Here is a 21,639-nt window from a genome sequence, read left to right as displayed (position 1 = left end):
GTAAAGGGTTTGTGTGAGGTTTAATAAGTTCCCTATTTATCATTCTGTTTGTTGTAGTTGAAGACACTTTAAGATGTGCTGCCAAATCTCTTATGCATGCTCTGTCCCCCATGTTTATCTCAGTTATTGCATTAGGTTGCACTTGTATTCTTTTTCTCCCTGAGTTATGACCCTTTGTTGACATGTTGTATGGCTTACTTGTTGTCTTTTACCTCCTTGCAGTGCTTCATATTATGTTGATTGTTCTCTATGTTACATTGAACGGATGGGCCACTTCTTGAATTGTACTATGCTTAAGTTTTCCCTCTGTCTGGTTGTTCAAAAGCCACGTGAGTACTTGCATACTTGAGTCATAACTGAGATTTGCCCTCGTTTTGTGATGATGACTATTTGATTCTTCGGTTCTTCATGTGTTTGCTTTTCTGTATCTCCATTGTTGGCTGATTCAAGTCAAAAGGGAAAGAATAATTTATTTCTGAATAAATGGGGGCAAAGCAATGATGCAGAGGTTTTTTTTCAATTTATAGTTCTAAAAATTTGGTTGTAATATTTGCTATAATTTGTGCGTATGTAATCATGAGATTTGATTGGTTGTTAAAATTTGTCTCTTGTAATTTTATTGGTGGATATAATTAATTGTGGTTGGCCACTCGTGCTTGTAGATTAGGCACCAAACTTGTTTCCAGTTTTTTTTTTAAAAAAAAAATTTGGGAAAAAAAATTTGGACATAATCTGCTAATCATTACATTCTTTAATACATTACATTCTTTAATACCTGTGGCATTCAAGATATGGGAAAAGTAATTGGGTAAGTAGGGAATAATATATAGTGTAAATTGAATTATAACATCAGAATACACTAAGAGAAAGAAATATAATATCTAAAAAAAATCAAGATGATTTATAATTGCATGTAATTCATTAATCATAAACGAATACATTTTATTCATTTCTCAACAAATACATACAACAAGGACCACTGGACCAGAACCTCCTTAAGGCCGGCATTCTCTTCCCCGATATATTATCATCTCTCATTTGCAAAATTTTCTAATACTACATATCAGCTGACAACCAGACATGCCGAAATGGCGAGATGGTGATCGAAAAGGATAATTATTTTCAAAGAACTGTTGACCACGTTTTCTTATTTGCGGCAGCTTCAGGAGTCAGAAGAATAAAGAATGCTGTTCAAGAAGTATCCGTTATGCCCAAAGAAGCCCATCAAAGCCAAATTCCGAACTTGTAACTGGACTGTCACCAAAATTTTGTGGCTCTGTTTCTTGGTTTTCTTCTATGATGTCTATGTATGGCTCTGAAAGATCGGCAGACCTCTCAGATGGGATTCCGTAATCTTTTAGGATGCAGGATGAAGCAACTGAAGATGCCTCTCTGTCTAGAATGGCCAAGTAATTGTCTTCGAACTCAAAAACAAGATACCTATCCTTGCAGGCTGACAAAGCAGTACTATAAGCAAAAATATTAACTCATACAAAGCTTAATAGGTAAGGTAGTGTTACTTACAATCAACCAAATGAGCTAGATGATGTATGTTTTTTATCCGTGTTCCGTTAAATTTCAAAACCTGCAAGTACGAAGATCTTGTAATGGTACCAAAATACCCACCAATGATATTGTTTAAAACTCAATGTATTGATAGAAACTTGCCTGCTCATTGCTCATATCCTCATAACCAATGTTTACTTCATTTGCTAAGACCTGCAAGAACGGATGGTTAGCAATGCCAAATCCTACAGTATAGCATAAATGGTTACTAGTTTTGTCATTTTTGGATACGAAGATCCATTATATAACTTCCCATGTTGGAAATAATGTACCTGTGATAGGACCACAATTTGTTCCCCTTTAAATCTTGACAAAGAGTAGCGTGCCTTCGCCAATAGCTTCAGCTAAAACAAAGAGAGATCTTATCAACTTTGGAATCAACAACAGCACATCCAAATCAGGTTTAAATACAAAATCCACGATTATTAGCAATTAATGACAACTTACCCCTATACTGTCTTCACATTCCTCACTATTAGAAAAGCGAATAATTAAAAAAGCATTAGGAGTTTTGTAACTAATGGATACATTACACACGATACATATTTTATTGGTCAGCTTGACAATTTGATAAACTTACTCTATTAGTGGCTCTGACAGTGGTGTAAACACCAAACCAGCAACTATTAGATAGGAAGGCTGACCTCCTTCAATATGATATGGGACCTAGGGTGTTCATACCAAACAGAAATTAAAGAGAGAGAGAGAGAGAGAGAGAGAACTGAGTCGCATTATCAAGAAGTGTAACATTGTCAGAATCAAACTGCTTATATCATTATCAAGAAGTGTGACATTGTCAGAATCAAACTGCTTATATGTACCAAATGTACACGTGGAGTTAGAGCTACTTGAACTTTCATTAGAGATCCTGCTCGGATAATACCGAGCTCTGCCAAATCACCTGAAAATCTGGACACGGATAAATATTAGTCACAGTTTAAAAATCATGTTTGTGCTTCACGGATGACTTAAAAACTTGGATAGACAGGAAAGGTTCTTGGTCCATTTTGACATCAACAATTACAGATTATAAAACAGCCTGGTCGAAGTAACTAAATGCAAAACAAGTATTAGATGTGATAAAAGAAGGGCAGGACAAATAATCAAATGTCCCATATGGTAATATTTCCTGTATGGCATATGTCAGTATGCCACCAAGATAAAATTTTGATTCTGGAGTCTTCCGACCCTTGGACCTTCAACCAGCAGACAAATAGACTAAATGTGTCATAATTAAGAAAATAAATATTATAATTTTTTAATAAAAGATTTAAGAATTTACTTCTGACTAATCAGGTAGCGGAATGCAATGCGTTCAGTAGATCTAAAAGGCACTGTTCCTTCAGAACCAATATGAACACCATCAAAACTCACAATCACGTCCCCCTGAAAAGCAAGAAAGTGCAAGTAATGATTAGAAGAATTTCACACTAGGCAGATATTATTAGCACAAGAGGAGTAAAACACTGCAAATACTGATCTTCCCATATTTATTATTGTAAAAGTTTCGGATGTAAATTAAATCAATATCATGGTGTGAAGCAATATGGGCTTTACCCCTAAACCATCTATATGTTGTCCACATCTTCCCTACAAGCAAATAATAAATACAAGTACATTTAAATTGCATCCCTGAAAAGAAATATAATAGCTTTAAATCCGTGATCGCCTCCCACGTACAGATTTTTCATTACGGGAAAGTCATGATTTCAAGGCCTTAAAAGTGCATTAAGCCATAGTTCAGCAAAGATAAACGTTGATAAATTTAAAAAGCCCGATCCCTTACTAAGGTAAAAATCTGGGACGATGTAAAATCGTAGATGTAAGCCAAGTTGAATTTTATTTTTATCACAGAAGACATGAATTTATCACAAAACCTTCCTGATATACCTCAATTCTGCTTCTTTGTCCCCCATAAACAAAGAGATATAACAGTGATAATTTTCAATGAAACAAAACTAGAAAGCTATAATGTCTTAATCTCGGAAACGAATTATTAAGGTTTTCGTGTAATAATGAGTCACTCTTCATGGAAGTCTTCCAGAACATCCCTTCATAAATCTTCCTAGAGCCATCTATGAGATTGTCAAAATAGTCTGTATCTATATGGCAGTGTACCTCTTTCAGGACTTTACTTGCACCAGAAGTAGGCTCTACTCTCCGCACAAGTACACCCTGCAAAACAAAAAAAATCATGAAAAATTTAATTGGACAGCATGAAAAGCAAGATGATAACAGGTTGATATATAAGAAGTTTTATGATCTCAGAAAGTTTAAAAAATATTTAATCGCAGAAAATTACTCGGATTTTTCATTTAATATATTTGCCGGGGTTTCGAATTAGTAGAAAATTAACAACAGTATATCAGTCAGAATTTTGCCAGGTGAATTAGGATTTCCTACCAACTATTTCTCATGTAATACCCATTTATTCATCAGAATTGTATTTTTACTGATACGGAGAATTAATATTGCTATTACTTGCAATTGATACAAATTTCTCTCTAAAAGACAAAATAAGAAGCCTCACTCGGAGAAAATGGACCAGGTTGACGGGTGGGGCATCTCGTGAGTTAAAAAGAAAAAGATAAACAAAAGGAGACACTTTCCCTCTCTTTCGCAAATGAGAACATTTCCTTTTTTTTGTTTCATCATGTGTTTTCATGATTAATTGTTGCTGAAATTGATAGCGTCAATAAGACATAACAGGACTAGATAGCACAGTACATTCAATAGTCCTGCTCAGTGTTCTAGAAGTCGGCGATTAATCGCTGTTCGGTAAAAAAAACAAGATGATTAAGCGAAAATCGGGTCAAAAATCGGTTTTTACGAAAATCGGTCAAGAATCAGAAAGAATCGGATTAATCGGTCAAAAATAGGATTAATCGCTCAAAAATAGGCCTCATTGGTAAAAAAATAAAAAATTAAAAGAAATTAAAAAGTATAAATTAGTAAATAGTTTAAGAAAAAAAGTATTCTCATATACATATTTACTATTTTAAATGGTTAAATAATGAACTTTCTTAATTTTTCATCTCAAATTAACCTCAATTCATATATGTTAGATCTTAAAATTATATTTACTTTAATAATATTACATATTATAAATTTATTTGTATAAATATATATAATAATTATATATGTTAATTAAAATAATGAAATAATTACATATCCTAATATTTATATATATAAATAATATTAAATTAGTTCCGAATAATCATTCCGATTAATCGCCTATTTTCCGATTAATCCCTGGACGGGTGCCTCTACCAACTAAGTCTGATTCCCGCTTTTTACAAAGAAAGAGCCAAACCTCATTCGATGGTACTTTTAAGCAGGAACGTAGTGCTGGATTCTCTAGTTTTTGCAGCAAGACTCCAAGGCAAGGAAAACCTGAAATTGAAGTAATAATAACTATAATATAGGATTGCAAGTACGATGATAAGATGATATTTCACTACAGCCTTGTGAGATCACATTATTCATCTATTAGTGTCTGTCCATGCAAAATTCAAATCATGCATAATGAGGTGAGGTATGAGAAAGAGAAATAGAATTCCCGCAGCTTAACATCTAATATCTATGAGGACTAACTACACAAGAAAATGACCGTAATCATGGCCTAAATTTACCACAACGCAAAACGGAGCAATTTCATCAAATGGGAACCGTCAAATGTATGGGCTGATATTTGATTAAAAAGCTGTAGCTTGTAGGACTTACGTAGCACCATAAGGCAACATATAATATTCGCAAGTGACCAAAAGGAACACAAAAATCTGATAATTGGAGCTTTTTTTGCTGAAGTATGTTATACAAGTACCAGGATAATAAACAATACAATAAGATACAACTAAACAAATGTGGACGTACTATAATGATGCCAGCTTCATATAGAAAACATACTAAGAATAAAACATGTTATTACTAAGTATACAACACAAAGAAATACTAATTCTTGGCCATGATTTACAAAGAAATACTATTAAATCTTGAAATTCGTTTCCAAGCATAACTGGGCAATACCCGACGAATCTAAAAGTTAAAAAATAAAATATAACATATAGGAGTAACATATAAAAAGATATGCCAAAACCAGACTCACCTGTGTACTTTCCACTCCTCTCGTAGTCATCTAGAAAATGAGACACAACTGTAGTTGGTATCACATATCCAATATTTTCAGTGTCTTCAGATCTGTATACCTAAATGAAGTGACTTGTGAAAAGCTGATTAAACAAAGAATAAGCACTCAGATATGGAAATATGCATTAACATTAATTGTTAAGAGAGGCATATTAATCTTCGAAACCTAGAGTAGAATGATATCGACAATAATGAGAATACTACTTACCTGAGGAAAAAGAATTAAAAAAAAGGATGACTGTAATTTTTAAGCTTCATTTATGGAATAATGGCTATAACTAATTTTATGTACATGAGAGCAGTTATCCTTGACTTTGCCATCACAATTTGATAATGTCAGAACTTATAAATTTAAACATTCTTGCATAATAAACATGAAATTTGACTCAAAAATTTGTGAAATATGTGAAATCAACTTTGTGCAGAAACACATGGAGTTATATGTAAGGAGATCAATTACTTAGACCATTTTGAGTGGCACACATAGAAGACGACGATAAAAACCAACAATAGACATGTTCAAAATTAACAAAAGACTACCTGAAATGCCACACCGATGCATTCACCCTGATCGTTGAATGCAGGACCACCACTATTACCTACAATCTAGTTACTATAAGTAGTGATTATGAAAAGAATTCAGAATGAAGGAAAACATAGATAAGTTTTTCTTTCCTTCAGTGTGTGAAATCATACATATTTGAGACACTCACCGGGATTTATTGCAGCATCAATTTGAATGCCGAGCAACTCTGATGATCCATGAGCATATGATGTAACCTGAAAGTACATATTGCTCATTACATTTATGTTGCTTGAATAACAAGACATCAGTTCAAGGCATTTTATTCTTTGGTGGCAAATAAAGCATTTGTCATTAGGTGATGGGAATATAAATTAAGAGATGATTAAGGGCATAATATGTTGCCATTCTATAAAGTATTTGTACCATGGCTAACATTCTTAATTACATTAGACGAGATCAACTCCATGCAATGACGGATGCAGGAGAAATAAATAGCGGGGCCAGACTTATTAATAACCGAGATAATTTTAAATATTTTTCCAAAATTACTTGTTTGATAAATATGCAACTACAAAAAAAGCCAAATGATAATTTTTTTTGAATAATATGCATAAACAAGGGTTCAAAACAAGGAATGAGAATTTTTTAAAAAAAAATGATAAAAAAATCAGGAAAACTTGTGCAGAAACAAGATTAACAGACAAGGAATTAGAAGTGTTGGGGGAAAAAGCAGCTGAAAGGGATTAACCCTTGTCCCCTCTGAACAAAAACATAGATCACAATGCTACAAAGTTAACAAATTATAAGTAAAAACATATAATATTTATTGAAAATCCATATATTTTCAGATTTTTTTGAAGCAGGTTTTTTAAATAAGAAGTTAAACAAATATGGTTTTCCTAACTCCAAAGATAGTACCATGTTAGTCGATTGTGCATTTCTTTGACGAAGAGCCATTGGCACAGAATTTTGAAATGTAGCTCTACATAAAAATTTTGACTGTTGTTTATTTTATATAGAAGTACATTTGCAGTACTTTAATAGAAAAAGTTTATAAAAAAAAATCCAAGAGATAGGGTGTTTGACCCCCCCCCCCTAAAGTGGTACCTTGGAAGAAGAGATATAGAAGTTTAGCAAAGAGTCATTTCCGCGGATTTTGCAAACATGATTGTACTCGGTGCAAATAGTAGCTAGCATGCAATAAAGTTATGCAATATATAATATAATTTAAATACGGAAACTGACTTGTCTTTTTAACTGTATAACTATTTATAACAGTTTCTGATTAGACAAGTCATATTTATTTTGATATTTAAAATATCTATCATTATTAAGAAGAATGTGAAATGTTACAGATAAGATAGAGTGGATATCCTGCATAATTAAGTGCAAATAGTAGCTGGCATTAAATAAAATATGCAATATATAACATAGTTTGAATATGGACACTGACTAGTCATTTCAATTGCATAACATTTACAGTACTGTCTGATCGACAAGTAATATTTATTTTGATATTTAAAATACAGTGAAATGAAATGGTCTATCGTCTACGTTTATGCTATATATACATTGTGTCATAACAATTGATGTAGTATAGTAATTGAAGAAAAATGAGTTCTAATCCTGGTGATATATATTACTCGAACATAAGATATAAAATGGTTTTATGATGACTATTTTAGGTACTCAATGCATTCGAATTTACATTAGTCAACAAGTTCAGTAATTATGATGCAGAGGGAGTGGGAATAACGTATAGGGTGTCTTCAAAGTTGTGTATGCCAATGTGATTAGCATGCAATACGAATACCAAAAGAACGCGTCATACACATGCAGCGAGACACCCCTCAACAATTGAATTAGCATCGTTCCCTGCGAGGGAGGAAGAGAATCGAATGCGGATGCGCTTAAACCGCAAGAATATAGAAACGAAAAATAAAAAAAGTATGCTGAAAACGACGACCTTCACACTACAAGGATGTATCATTATTTCGCTACAGGTTCTGATTACGTTTATGATTGCTTATTGTCCGATGATGAGTAAGAGAAATATGACCATAAGTTATTCAGCTTTCCATGTTGGATGATTTTCGTTTATCGCTGGCCAAAATGCATTGCATCGTTTTCCGGTGAGCATACTGTAATGTTGTACTGGACTCCGTTATTTTCCATTTTACGTATTGTTATGTAGTCTTGATGAAATACTGTATTATCTTGTGTACACTATTTTTAAAAATGAGTTGACTTCTCAACTTTATTATTACTTTACCCTATAAATGTCTCTTTCCTTCTCACTCAAAATCATGTGGAAAGTCTATAAAACAAATCACCATAAAAAGGATAAGGGCAAAAGACAAGAAACTTCTACTACTGGTAAGTTCGGTATGCGTCAGCTCAGTTTCCCCGAATCCGTTGATCGTAGAAAGAATAGGAAAAAAGCTGAAAACGGTAAAAATCCAAAAATAAAGGTGAACTGTAAAATTCTGGACACAATAAAAGCTGATAAGAAAAGATTAAAAAGGCATATAACGATATGTCTCTCACGGTGGAGGAATGTGTCCATCAGGTGGATGAGGTGTATAAAAAAATATGATAAAATAAAAATTAACCTTATTGAACAAGAAGATACCTTTATGGCAAGGTACGTTAAAACTCATATCATGAGCAATGTCTAGAAGTTGGGGAAGATGAGAATGAAAGAGAGTGTCAGGTTGAGGAGGATAAGGATTGAGAGTATGATCAATATGTTGTAACTTTGCTGATTTTTAAGAAATGGTGTCGTGTTTTTTTAATGATTGTACTAATACTGTAATGGGCAATGTATAATACTCGTTTCAATTCCGATAATATTTTGTGCTATTTTATCATTTTAATAGGAAATTACAAAAATGATAATGTTTCATTAAAGTTTACATCACACATTGTTGTTCTGTTATAATTTAGCGGTATCTTCGAAGTATTTAACGAAAAACCATGCTCACCAACTTATATCACACAAATGATAAATATATTACATTGCGGAATGAAAAATTAGAAAGAAAAATGACATAAACTAGATCCAACAATAAAAAAAAATTACCAACTAGAAAATCACATTGTTCACTACGGGCGCATTGGGCATTTCTTACTACTCTTTGTGTGACCTTCTTGGTTGCATACAACACATTTGTTCCCTGACCGTGGATCATCCATCTTCGTTCGGATCTTTACCGATTGTCCCTTCTCCCCACGTTTATTTTTTATCTTCTTTAAAGACTCATCTCGCACCAACTTCCGAGAAGTTATCCGATGAGTCTTTAAAGAAGATTAAAAATAAACGCGAAGAGAAGGGACAATCCGTAAAGATCCGAACATTTGAGAAATGACCTAATTACTATGGGTGTAAGGGTTCCAGTTCATCAATCCTTTACAGTGTATCCTCGTCACGCGGAAAGTCCTACTTGGTCTGAATTTAAGCGAAAAGTGGTTAATGTTGTGGCACGAATTAGGAAGGAAAATAGTGTTGTTGTGTAGGAGTCGTCATTATACGTATCAACTAGCGCAAAATTCTGTAAGTACTAGTGAGAGAGAGCTTACAAAAGCGCAGCACAACAAACTATTATAGAATCTAAATTATCTTTCCGACGATTACATGTCGGATGATTCCTTTTGACTTAATTGTTCTCCTGTTTTTTTTCAATTGTATTATGAATGTAGTATGACCACTATGACGAATCTCCTTTCCGTGTAATCAGTTTATTTCAAAGTAATTCAGTACTCGATTACTAAAATTTAGTTATTTTAGTCATTTTCGAGAACGTTAAAACCTTATTTCCAAATTTCTCTAAAAATATAGAGAAACTATATACTTCAATGTTATGGTGAAAAACTCGGGAACTAAGCCTAAAAGACTATATAATATTGAATACAATCATGTTTGCAAAATCCACAAAAATAGATCTTTGCTAAACTTCTATTTATCTTCGTCCAACGTACCACTTTAGGGGGGGTCAAACACCCTATCTCTGGGATTTTTTTCATAAATATTTTTCTATCAAATTACTATAAATGTATTTCTATATGAAATAAACAACAGTAAAAACTTTTAGTAGAGCTACATTAATGCACAATAGACTAACATTATACCATCTCTGGAGTTAGGAAAACCATATATGTTTAACTTCTTAATTATAAAAAATAACCGGTTTAAACAAATCTATAATAGTTGTGAACTAAAAAAATCATATTTTTTAAAAAAATTTGAAAATTGCACCTTAAATTGAATAATTACACTAACAAGTGTGCCTTATCGATTAAGGCAGCAAGGGAGAAGGAGGAAAATTTTTAAAAGAAACAAAATTGTCACCAAAACGCCACTTCAAGTGGGGTTCAACGACTGAATGCCACTTGAAGTGGGTTGTTATAGCATTTTTAAACATTTTGAACAGGTATACCAGTTTTGAAATTTTTTGGTTCAAGTGTACTAGAAAAGAGAGGGAGCCACAGATACCACCTAAGAATTTGACAGTTCTACGAGACAAAAAAACAAACCTCTATTCGTGATACAACTCCCTTACTCACTGAAATAGTATCTCCTCCAAGAGGATATCCAACAACAGTAACCGAATCCTGCCATTAAGAAATGAAAAAAAAAACAAATTAGGATGTTATATGTTCATAACACTCCCAACTAAACATTTTGATCTTCATTTATTTTGCCAGGGTTTTGATCTTCACACACAAAATTTAAAAGTTTCATGCAACAGTCACCAACTCCAACAATTTTAGAAAGGAAAGAAACATAAAAGGTTAAGAACCGGATAAGGATTAATCTCTTAAACTCATCAAGACCATAAGAAATGATGTGGATCAAATGAGACTGCTAAACCATATAACCATTATAGCCAGTTATAAATTACAAACAATATTAAGAACCAAATGTAGATACCTAGATATCTTTTTACATTAGATTGCGCCAGCAAAGTGTTAAGTGACCAGCTCTCCTAAAATCTCGAGGTGTTTGAAGGATTTAATAGGATCATATATTATAATTTAATACTCCCTTTCACTCGAAATCCCATTTTATTTTTTTGGTCGACGAATGTATCACAACTTCACAAGGAAGCAGGAGGCCATCTTAGGAGTTTATTTACTGGAGTTGGAAATATATAATTGAGAATACTGGGGGTAGGAGGATATCTAACTCTCCCGATCTGAAATCTAATACCATCTTGAGTAACTAGCTCTACTAAAACACCATGGAAAGAGACGGAGCTAGAAAACAAGAGTTGTGGGGATAATTTTTTTTCCTTTTATAACTAATTCTATTAATAATATTTTGATGTTAAATAAAATGTCTAATATACTCGAATTTTATATATTAAAATTCATATTCATTTTAAACATCATGAATTCCATCAGTATAATGATAAAATTTATATATATTTAGGAGGCAATGATTAAATACCACAATAATTTAGCACTAAAAATATAAAAAATTAAATTATTTTCATGAATTTTAATACTAATTTTTTTACTATAACGGGGTTTGGGGTGGCGGCCGCTACCGCTGGCTACCCTTACCTCCGTCTGCTCAGGTGTTTGAAGGAGGACTAAATAGGATCACACCCATTTAGCTTACCTTCTAAGTAACTTAAAAGTCGAAATATGTATGCATTTTCATTTTTCAAATTATAAGTAACTTAACACAGTTAAAGCGAAAAGTAAAAGGGAACCAAGGCATATAACAATATAAGAAAAAGAAAAGAAGTCTACACAATAAAACGAAAACTTCGCACTAGCATCATTTAGGGAGTGAAACTACCTGCAGACGAGGCAAGCGACCAAATTGTAGAGGCTCAGCTCCTTTCCAGAATTCTTCACTCTCTACTGTAAGTAAGGCTATGTCACACTCCACGCCTTTAGCTAGAACCTATACATAGTTTTACTAGTAAACATAGGCTGCAACCATTCATATTCTCCAGCACACAAAATTTTCTTCAACATAAGATGGAGATTCACAATAATAATTAAATCTTAGCATAGAAATTCTAAATATGTAACACCGAAACTAGTCATTATTACATAAAGATCAATAGGAAGCAGTTCAATGTCTACAAAAGGTTTCACGTAACTCGGCCATTTTTCTTGATCATGAGATATTATCAAAAAGCACTGGGAAAGAGATTGACTGAGATGATATCAACAAGCAACTCTGGTAGACAGTAAGATCATATTTAAAAAGTTGTAACAATTAAGACAGGAAAGCCAGAGGATTAATGTGAGTGATATTCTACATGAATGTAGTTTCTTGAAAGGCGATGCTGCTGCTAAAGATTGAAACAAAAGAAAGGGGGAATAGTTTGTGGCAATGTTATTGTTTAAGTTTATTAAATTACTTTGATTTAGAAAAAGCTATGATTTATCCATTCTTTTTAATCCCACTAAAGGCAGATCATGACAAATTACCAGCATACAGCCAATCATTGACCAGGATACGGACATTAAAAAGTAATAATGATTTCATCAAAAAAAAGGAATAATGACAATTTATTTGAGTAACTTAAATCATAGAGCCTATATTTATGTATATGATACCTTAGCCACATACTTGGTATCATCTCCCCTTCTCTTCACTTTGACCTGCAACCATTTAAGGACGCCACAATTAGGCATACACTCTCTCATTTTCACGATTAAGAGTTAATTTATAGCTTGATTTGTGATTGTGAAATTTATCTATAAATCCTTATGCAGATTGCAATGTGGTTAATAGTAACATAATGTTTTCTTATTACTCCTAAAACTTATCTGAATCTGATATAGCATTTGTGTGGTAACTGTTAAATCGCTTTACCTTGAAGTAGTTGGAGTGCTCATGTTGTATGGAGCTCATTTAACAATTTACATCACTAGAAAGGATGAAAGCAGGGGAAACCCGGAAAAAGGTGTGGCAAATCAGGGTTATCGCTTATACAAAACAAGGCTGGTTGAGCAAAAACAATATAAGAGTCAACAAAATGAAAAGAATGACAGTGAATCATGTCACTAGCCCAATCTGATGAACATTTGAAGCGATTGCGGTAATGAAATATAACTAATAAGATGGAGTGAATAAGCAAACGAGGATTAGAACCAACACGAAGCAAAGTTTGGCTGAGTTCTGCACTGACAAGCTTCAATTAAAGACTACTTGTCCCCTTTTGACAAGGAAAATAATATGATACAAATCTATTTGGTCTTGACCACACACAGCATTAGACTAACAAAAGATATAGTAGAGTGAAGTAATTCTACATTAAGACAGACTTTTTATACTAATATGACAGACACAACTGTATCATAATAAAAAATATACAAGTAAAAACCAATAACAGCCATCAGTTATCTAACACAGTCATCCATTATGCTCATTGCTCAGCATTCAATGTATAATGCAGCAGCAAACACATTGGCAGAAACCTTTGTTGATGATTTCTTTTTAAGTTACAACTTACCAGGGATAGGTGACAAATATACAAGGATGAAGTCCCAAAATTTACCTGAGTATTGTGCTCAACACAATGAGCATTAGTTAGAAGCTTCCCATCTCCAATCATGAAAGCACTGCATTGATAAAATGATAGAGCAAGCCTCGGAAATCAGTTAACTATGTAAAAATATTTGAGTGTTCTTTTTCATGATATTTAAAATTTTAACAAATTCTAAGAGCGATGCCTAGGTGGGAGAAATTAATACATGCCTTCCTGTGCTTGTGTATTGTCTTTGTTTTTGCCAAGGAAGCGAGTAATCAGGTGCAGTATGGGTACAGTAAACCTTGACAATAAATAACAAGATGAAAACCAAATTGAAGATAATGAAAGATATCCAAATTGCTGATGCACTTATGGCACATATATACAATATATAGCCACATTATGTTTTAAAGTTAAACTAACAAATACTTACAAGTCATAAAAGGGATTCAAAGGAGTTTGTGCTAATTAGATGCATATAAATTGATTACCTTTACAACAGCATTAAGGAAATTTGCATCCTGAAGATTACTTGTTTCAACCTGGAAGAACCGGTAGAACTTACATAAGATACCTCCATGCAGAAATAGCGAGCATTTAAGCTACCAGATTCAGGCTACAATCTCTTAGATAACTAAAATGGCATCCAATAATCAATTATCAATGTCATAATTATAAGACGAGTTTATAAAATCTTACTGAAATTCGAAGTTAAAGAAACAAATTACTTTCGCTCAGATAATATCATGTAACTATCAGCTGAAGACATAAGTAGTACAAATTTTCCAAAGGAAATATTTTCACGTAACTGTAACATTTACAGAACACCAATATAAAATAGAAATATTTGCCACCAAAAAATCAGGAGGTCTGACTTTTGGGTTCAGACAGGGAACTAAACTCGTGAACTAAACACCGCCATTTTACGAGGCGAAACCATTTGGGTGTAAATCCAGAAAGTTGGAGCAAAACAAAGAATTTAAGTGGGAGCAACTACACCAGTTACTTGACATCAACTTGTGGCCTCTTATAACAGGTCTAAGCAGGTGGACAGCGTACCAGATACATATGTAGAACGTTTCAACAATTTTGTAATATTGTAAACAGATGGAAAAAAACTGGAAAGCTGTCAACCTATTACTATGACAACTATAAGTTCTGAAGTAACACTATGGTATTCAGGTCAACAAGTAATCGAAAAAAATTCTGAAACGTCAAGCCAGATACCAAGAACCTAAACTTTGGCATCTGCAAGTCCTGAACTCACCAAAGGCCTCGTATCGTGTAGTCAATTACAAGAAAACAATCTCACTTTTTTCCACAAAGCATTATATCTGAAATCATGTCAACTACTCCTCTCTGTCTCTTTCCAAGAGAAACCTGACGCGGGGTGAAAAGTAAACATATACGAAAATTATGCAAACTGGATGCCTACCTGCTGCTCCTTTGAGTCAATCAGAAATCCCTTGCTGCCCTTTTTCTGTCCACTAACTGATTTAAAAGCTGTTGATCGAGATCTTCCACCGTTACTTCTCGCCCCATGGTCCACGGTTTTTGAGTAAAAACTTTCATCTATAGATCTTCTGGAGAAGTTCTGTGAAGAATCTTCTTTCTGGAAAATTAAGAAAAAGTGTAATTGATCGAGCCTGTTAGCTAAAACTGAATATATTGGTAGAGATGGACAAATTGTGATGTGTGTGTGTGTAAGAATACTGGTGCAATTTTCCAGTATGGCAGTCCCAGTGTACATTTGTTTACTCGGGTATACCTATAGTGCGTCAAAATGACTAAATGTTTCTATTAACATAACTAAATGTTGAGAGTTAAATCTAATGTGTGTTGTATGGACGGTTGAGTGTTGGGCCACTAGTGTCAGCAAGACTATGACTCAGAGTTAGTCAGATAAATTGAATCACCTCCGCAAGAAGCTACTCATATATCCATGTCTAAAGCGAGGAAATTAATAATACATTCATTTATAAATAGACTTGTCTCACTTGCTGAAAGTAAGAAATTACTGGTGTATGTGCCTTTATGTATTAGTTGAAATTAGTTCTCTCATCTGTAGATCAGGCAGCTTGAAGAAGGCTATTATAGGCACTGGTGAATTGTGACATTATCCAATAAGCTCCCCGTACAACATGTTAAGCACACTCACTGTTTAAGAAATTAATTATGATTTGAAACTTATGAACTTTGTTGATTAAAAGTAATTATATGAATGACCTAAAAAAGTGATTAATTGATTTAGTAAAAGAGGATACTTCATAAGTTTGGTGCAGTAGCCATTTGTAAGGAAGGCGCATTATGTGTATTAACACCAAAAAGAAGAGGTTGCTAAGGTACATCAAATCTAAGTTATCACTAAAGATACCATCATACCAAAATCAGTATGGTGGAACATATTGATTTTCTAGGTGAAGTACATTTGAAATTTAGGAAATGCTACCACATCAAAGTATCCTGTTCTTTCGAGGTTGCTCTATTAAGCTCATGGTTTTAAAATTTGAACTGCAACAATTTATCTTGTGCACTTATTCTTGAATTTTATATAAGTCCGTCGTAGACAACTCTCAAAAGGAGAGAAAAATGATGTGGAGCAAGGCATTAAAATATTAAATATAAGACACTATTGATTAATGAATATTGGGAACAGTTTTCTTTTCTATGAATTGCGATCCTGACTAAATTTTCTCTTTTGCAGTTGAGAAATCCTAGTGGAAATGCTTCTTTGTGCCATCGAATTCCTTAGGGATAGTAGGTATTTCTATTGTTTTATTCCATAGACACAGACCTTTCACTTCCATACAATCATGAAAGTTCATGCTGCATATGTCTTGCATCAATCCTTACTCATAGGTGGCCTAGATACTTATGAGATCGAGAATTCGATTCACACCCCTTATCTAGTTCCCCCTCTCTATGTACTGAAAAGTCTAAAACATTGCAAATTATGTAAATTACCAACATCGTGCAGACTAGTTTCGGCCTATTTGACTGATTTGGACACTTGACACAAACCTCCGGTTACTTTTACATAAATATTTATGAGCTTAACTAGCACAAAATTGTATAGCAGATGCTACTTGCTAGACTGGTTATCGTGATCTTAATTTTTATGTAACACAATATTATTCGGAAAAGAAAGCAAAAACAAATTATAACACATATAACAACTAAAACTCTATACAAAGAACACAATGCAATACATCACTAACTCCATATTATTATATGGACACTTGACTACATCCTCCAGCTACTTTTACATAGATTGATGTAAGCTTAACTAGCACCAAAATGTGTAGCATATTGCATAACATACAATTATTCCGAACCGAAACTAAACACAAATTCAGCATACATAACAACTTAAAACGGTAAAAAAAGTCAAAAATCACAATGCAATACATCGCTAAGCTGGTGTGCAAAACAACAATTCTAAATTACACAACTACATACATTAAAAAGAGCATAAAGATTGAAACTTTATTACCTGTTTGGAAGAATTACACTGAAAAGACGAAATGGGGTTATCTAAAATGTGTTTCTTGGAGCTCTGATTGAATCTTTTAGGAAAAAACAAGGGACCCACACTTGTGGGTGTGAAGAAAAGGCGTTTATAAGGAGGGGAATCTCCGGCGTCGGCGCCGGAAAGGAAGGAGCTGAAGCACAAGTTAGTGGCAGCAACATGACCCATTTTACAGAAATGGAGATGAAGAAAGCTGAGAGCTTTAGAGGAGAAGAAGGGTGTGTTTAAAGTTTTGAGTTTTTACCTTATCTTCTATTGATTGTAGCTGTCCCAGCTTTGTTTACTTCTTTGGCGCCTTCTGTAATTTAAGGAGCTGTTTACTTTAATTAATTTTAACAAGGAAAAATGATTGATAAATTACAAAAAAAAAAAAAAAAAAAGTTTTCTGTGTAAATACTAAAAAGAAGTAATAAATCTTATGTTATATATTTTGTTGACAATCTTATGTTAAAAAAATAGTGATCATATTTTCCTGAGGAGAGTGAAGAATTTTTTATTCATAACCACTAAAATTTACAATGTAAGAGAAATATCATAGGTCTAGGTCTAGCTAAGGTAATTTAGTCTTCAACATTTTTTGTTTTTTTGATAAATAATAATACAACATTCTTGCTATCTAGCCAACAACATATGAAGAAAAAAGAAATAATAATTTAATTTTGTTTTAATGTATGTGAGTATATTGACAAAATAATGTTCTTCCCTTTGTATCAAAAGAAAAAATATGTTCATTCACTTTCACTTGGTGGCCAGTTTTATTTTACTTCCCTGTCATCCAAGCAAAACCTTCCTTATCCTGAAAGCTTTGTCAATTGTCACAAATCTCAGATGAGTTCCTTAACATTTTTCATCTCTTCTGCACAGCTGCTTCCTGAAAAAGATCATCTTTTGAGTACAAAGACTAATAAAAGTGGTAGCTTTGCATTTGTTAAACAAAATCTTGATTTTCAGGTCTCTGTATGCTCTGCAAGTGATAGGTTTGTGTGTCTATGTTCCCAACAACCTCATTCAAATTCCTTAAATGTTGCAAATGAACAAGAAGATGATGATGAAGAGTATGTTCAAATTCTTAGAGTTCCTCATGATTGGTTGAGTCCTTCTAAGGCCTTGGAGGTACTCTTTTTAATATATTCATTATTTTTTATATATGATCTGCAAATGAAATGTATTTGTTTGTATGATAGCTTCTGGTGCATTTTGGTATGATTTATTTGATTAAGATTAATGTGCATTTGGGGTTTACTCACATTGTTGGTGTTGGTTTACAATCTTGTGGTTCCTTTGTAATAACTCCAAGGAAAACGAAACCTCGTGGTGTTTTAGGAGCATATTACGGGTTATTGTGCTTAATTGCTCATTGGTTTAATTTATAAAACTTAACTGAAGAAACTTTGGTCGGCGGCTGTGAAGAAGCTATAGAGCAACTATTCAACAACTAAAATATGGTTAGGTTATTTTCACCAGGAAAAGAAATGGCTTGAACTAGCCCTATTCTCATATTACTTTAGCAAAATGTGTCCTGTATTATGTACTATACCTAAAAAATATATAACTTATCCATGTCCTATTAATAAAAAAAATATCACAGATCAAGGACTTGTTACATATAACCTTTAGGTAAAAAATGGTGAAAATGTAGCTTAAATTCCTAACAAGTTGTTGGAAAATATGGGTATAAGTCCCATATTGGTAAGTCATATTTTTGAGCATTATGACTAAAAGATGTGTGAGATATGATGATATTCTCTTAATAATGAAAATTATTATTTTCCATTAGAATTTGGCTCAAATATTATGGCATAAATTAATTTGATTTTGTTTCAGATTAATTGATATGGTGTATGTCTTGATATATTTAATCTGATTCTGTTTCAGATTATTTATGGAATAGAGTAGCTTGCAAATATTACACCGATTCCATAATTAATGATATTTAATTATGGAAAAGAGTAGCGCACAAGTCTATCTACACCTATATAAACACCTCTAAGGCGTTAGGGTTAGACACACCAAAAACATATTCGCCTCTAAACACAAATCTCTCTCTCTCGGTGATAGTTTCGTGCCCGTTCAAGCTCGCTGAAGGTGCTCGTTATCCGTAACGCCGCCGCTACCTCGTTTTATCCTGGGAGGCTATCGACTCGCACATACGGTGAGAGGCGAAATAACTTTAAGGAGACAGTTTCAACTGGACTCGAGGATCTCTCTTCTGTTTATATCTTTTCTTCCTCCGTTTGATTTCGTTTACTCACGCACACACTTGTTTAATTATTTGTATTAATCGCAGATTGTTTTCACACAAGTAATACTCATTTTTTATGTATGTCTAAGACCTACATTAGCCGAGAACACCACGAAACAACTAACTCTAATTGGATTGCTGTCTTAAAGAGCTCTTTTCTTAATTCTTAACTAAATTTAAGACCAGTTTTTAATGCCTTTTAGAATCTGTGTTTTCGCTAGCTTTCTTTTTTATTCTTTTCTGGTTAAAACAGAATTGCAAACTTTGTAAAGAACCAGAGACCTTGTTCATATTCAAGATATCTGAGGTTGTATCACCAACTGTCCAACTCTATTATGTAATGTATCTGAGATTCAGAACAATCAGGGCTTCAATAATGTAGCAGATTCTGTACTATCATGCCATATTGGAAATGGAATTTGGGCACGATGATGTAACTATGATCACATCATGTAACTACGTTTTTTAAAGTTGGTGGCAGAATCTGGTGGTCTAATTACTCAGCTAAAGAGAATTGTAAGCTACATTGAACTTATTATCCAGTGACAACGAAATGTAGGACGATCAATCATTTTGTACTTGATGGCGTTGTGTGTTATTGGTATTGGGTCAACTCAACTATCTTGAAGCATGTGATGGGTGATTGATGTTTTACCAGTTATACACAATCATCTTCAGGTTCATTATCTACGAAGTCGAATGTTAGCCATGGTATTGCGGAGTGTCTGTACTCTGTAGCTTCACTGTTGTGATCATACCTGTGTGCTTATTATAATTTGTAGCATGTGATTTTTTTTGGTAGGTTACTTACTACTATGCTTACAAAGTTTATCAGTAATATATTTTATCACGAATATCTGTCAATGGTATCTTGAGTGCAACCGATTGGCAGTAGCTTAATGTCAAAGTGAAATTGAGGCCTTATTTGGAATCATTAATTCTCTTGTGTGACCTACTGTTACTTCATATGGCTGAGAACTAGATTCAAGTTTGAACTTTGTTATATAAATTCTGCACTGAAGAAGGACCACAATTTTATTTACTTATTCGTGTGTGTTGCGCGCACACATATTTTATGCGAAGAATAATCAGTATGTTTCACCATCACTGCAGGAAGCAACATGGCTTAGAGCAACACTGCATAAATGGCTGGATGATGAGTATTGTCCAGAGGCAAGTAATGTAGAGATCAGCCAGGTTGCTGCTGACTCTTATCACAAATCTTTGTTGGAAAAAGAAACCGATTTGGGTGAAATTCTGTTAAAGATGGCCACGGACTTGGGGCGGGTATCCTTTCAAGAAAGCTTTCATGGGGCATTCTCATCAGCAAATGCAGCTGTAAATCTAATAGTGCAGCGAATAGAGCAGAACTGACTTTTTTTTGTGGTGCACAAGGTTAGTTATGTGGTACATAATATCTGCTATGAGCTAGGGAAGTTGAAAATTTCTAATTTTGCTGTTCTATTATTATAAATGAGAAATGTACCAAGTGAATAGAATTCTTTGGCGGCAAGCCCACCACAACATCCCATGTTATTACTGTACTGTATTGAATGTACTGATGTTCTCATAAAAATAAATAATTTTGCTTTTATCACAGATTATATTTGAATAATGGGCTACTTTGGCTGGTAATCACCAGAACATCCCATGTTATAATGTTCTTGTATGTTGTATCTGTATTGGAGGTCCCTCGAGGCCGTAACAGCTGATTGTGTTCTCTAACCCCTCAACGCGGGGGCGTAGACATGATATTCTTAACCGCGATTGCGACTTGAATTTCCAACTATGCAATCAATATTTCAATCATTCGTATTTCATAGTGTAGGTCATAAGGTTAATATATAAATCGAAACACTGTTAACAGATGTTGGTGCCTCTAATTGTAGTGAGATCTTGTATGACCAATTTTATATGCATGTTCTTTCTCCAAATGGAGTGTAATGTATTTTATCAAGTTAATCTATTAATCACTTGAATGTTACTAGTACTTATTTAACTTCTTACCTATATTTCATTCAGCTCCACCTGAAATCAGTTTCGACTACGCCCTTAATTTCTTTAACTGGCGACTTTGTAAAGTCATTAATTGCGCCTTGCAGTTTGGTTCAATTTTTATCCCTTAACGATACCG

The 21,639-nt window shown here is 33.6% G+C and overlaps 2 protein-coding genes across 2 annotated transcripts; one reads left to right on the top strand and one right to left on the bottom strand.

Annotated features, from left to right (window-relative positions):
• Positions 1–860: 860 nt before the first annotated feature.
• Positions 861–17,536, bottom strand: LOC141683660 (protease Do-like 2, chloroplastic). The gene is made up of 21 exons (XM_074488409.1): positions 17,228–17,536; positions 15,170–15,346; positions 14,226–14,276; positions 13,962–14,035; positions 13,762–13,825; positions 12,818–12,862; positions 12,045–12,152; positions 10,772–10,849; positions 6,426–6,492; positions 6,253–6,311; positions 5,672–5,771; positions 4,880–4,959; positions 3,685–3,741; positions 2,849–2,952; positions 2,388–2,475; positions 2,147–2,232; positions 2,014–2,038; positions 1,839–1,910; positions 1,669–1,719; positions 1,525–1,585; positions 861–1,453 (listed from the first exon to the last, which is right to left on the bottom strand). The coding sequence occupies exons 1-21, from the start codon at positions 17,429–17,431 to the stop codon at positions 1,206–1,208; spliced, it is 1,899 nt and encodes a 632-aa protein (XP_074344510.1). The 5' UTR covers positions 17,432–17,536; the 3' UTR covers positions 861–1,205.
• A 430-nt stretch (positions 17,537–17,966) lies between these two features.
• On the top strand, positions 17,967–21,154 carry LOC141687126 (uncharacterized). Its single transcript, XM_074492292.1, has 2 exons — positions 17,967–18,376; positions 20,619–21,154. The coding sequence occupies exons 1-2, from the start codon at positions 18,092–18,094 to the stop codon at positions 20,877–20,879; spliced, it is 546 nt and encodes a 181-aa protein (XP_074348393.1). The 5' UTR covers positions 17,967–18,091; the 3' UTR covers positions 20,880–21,154.
• The last annotated feature ends 485 nt before the right edge of the window (positions 21,155–21,639 follow it).

This window comes from Apium graveolens, chromosome 9, assembly GCF_009905375.1.
Source record: "Apium graveolens cultivar Ventura chromosome 9, ASM990537v1, whole genome shotgun sequence".
Lineage (NCBI taxonomy): Eukaryota > Viridiplantae > Streptophyta > Magnoliopsida > Apiales > Apiaceae > Apium > Apium graveolens.
Note: the sequence above shows the minus strand (reverse complement) of the source record. Positions and strands in the feature narration are given on the sequence as shown.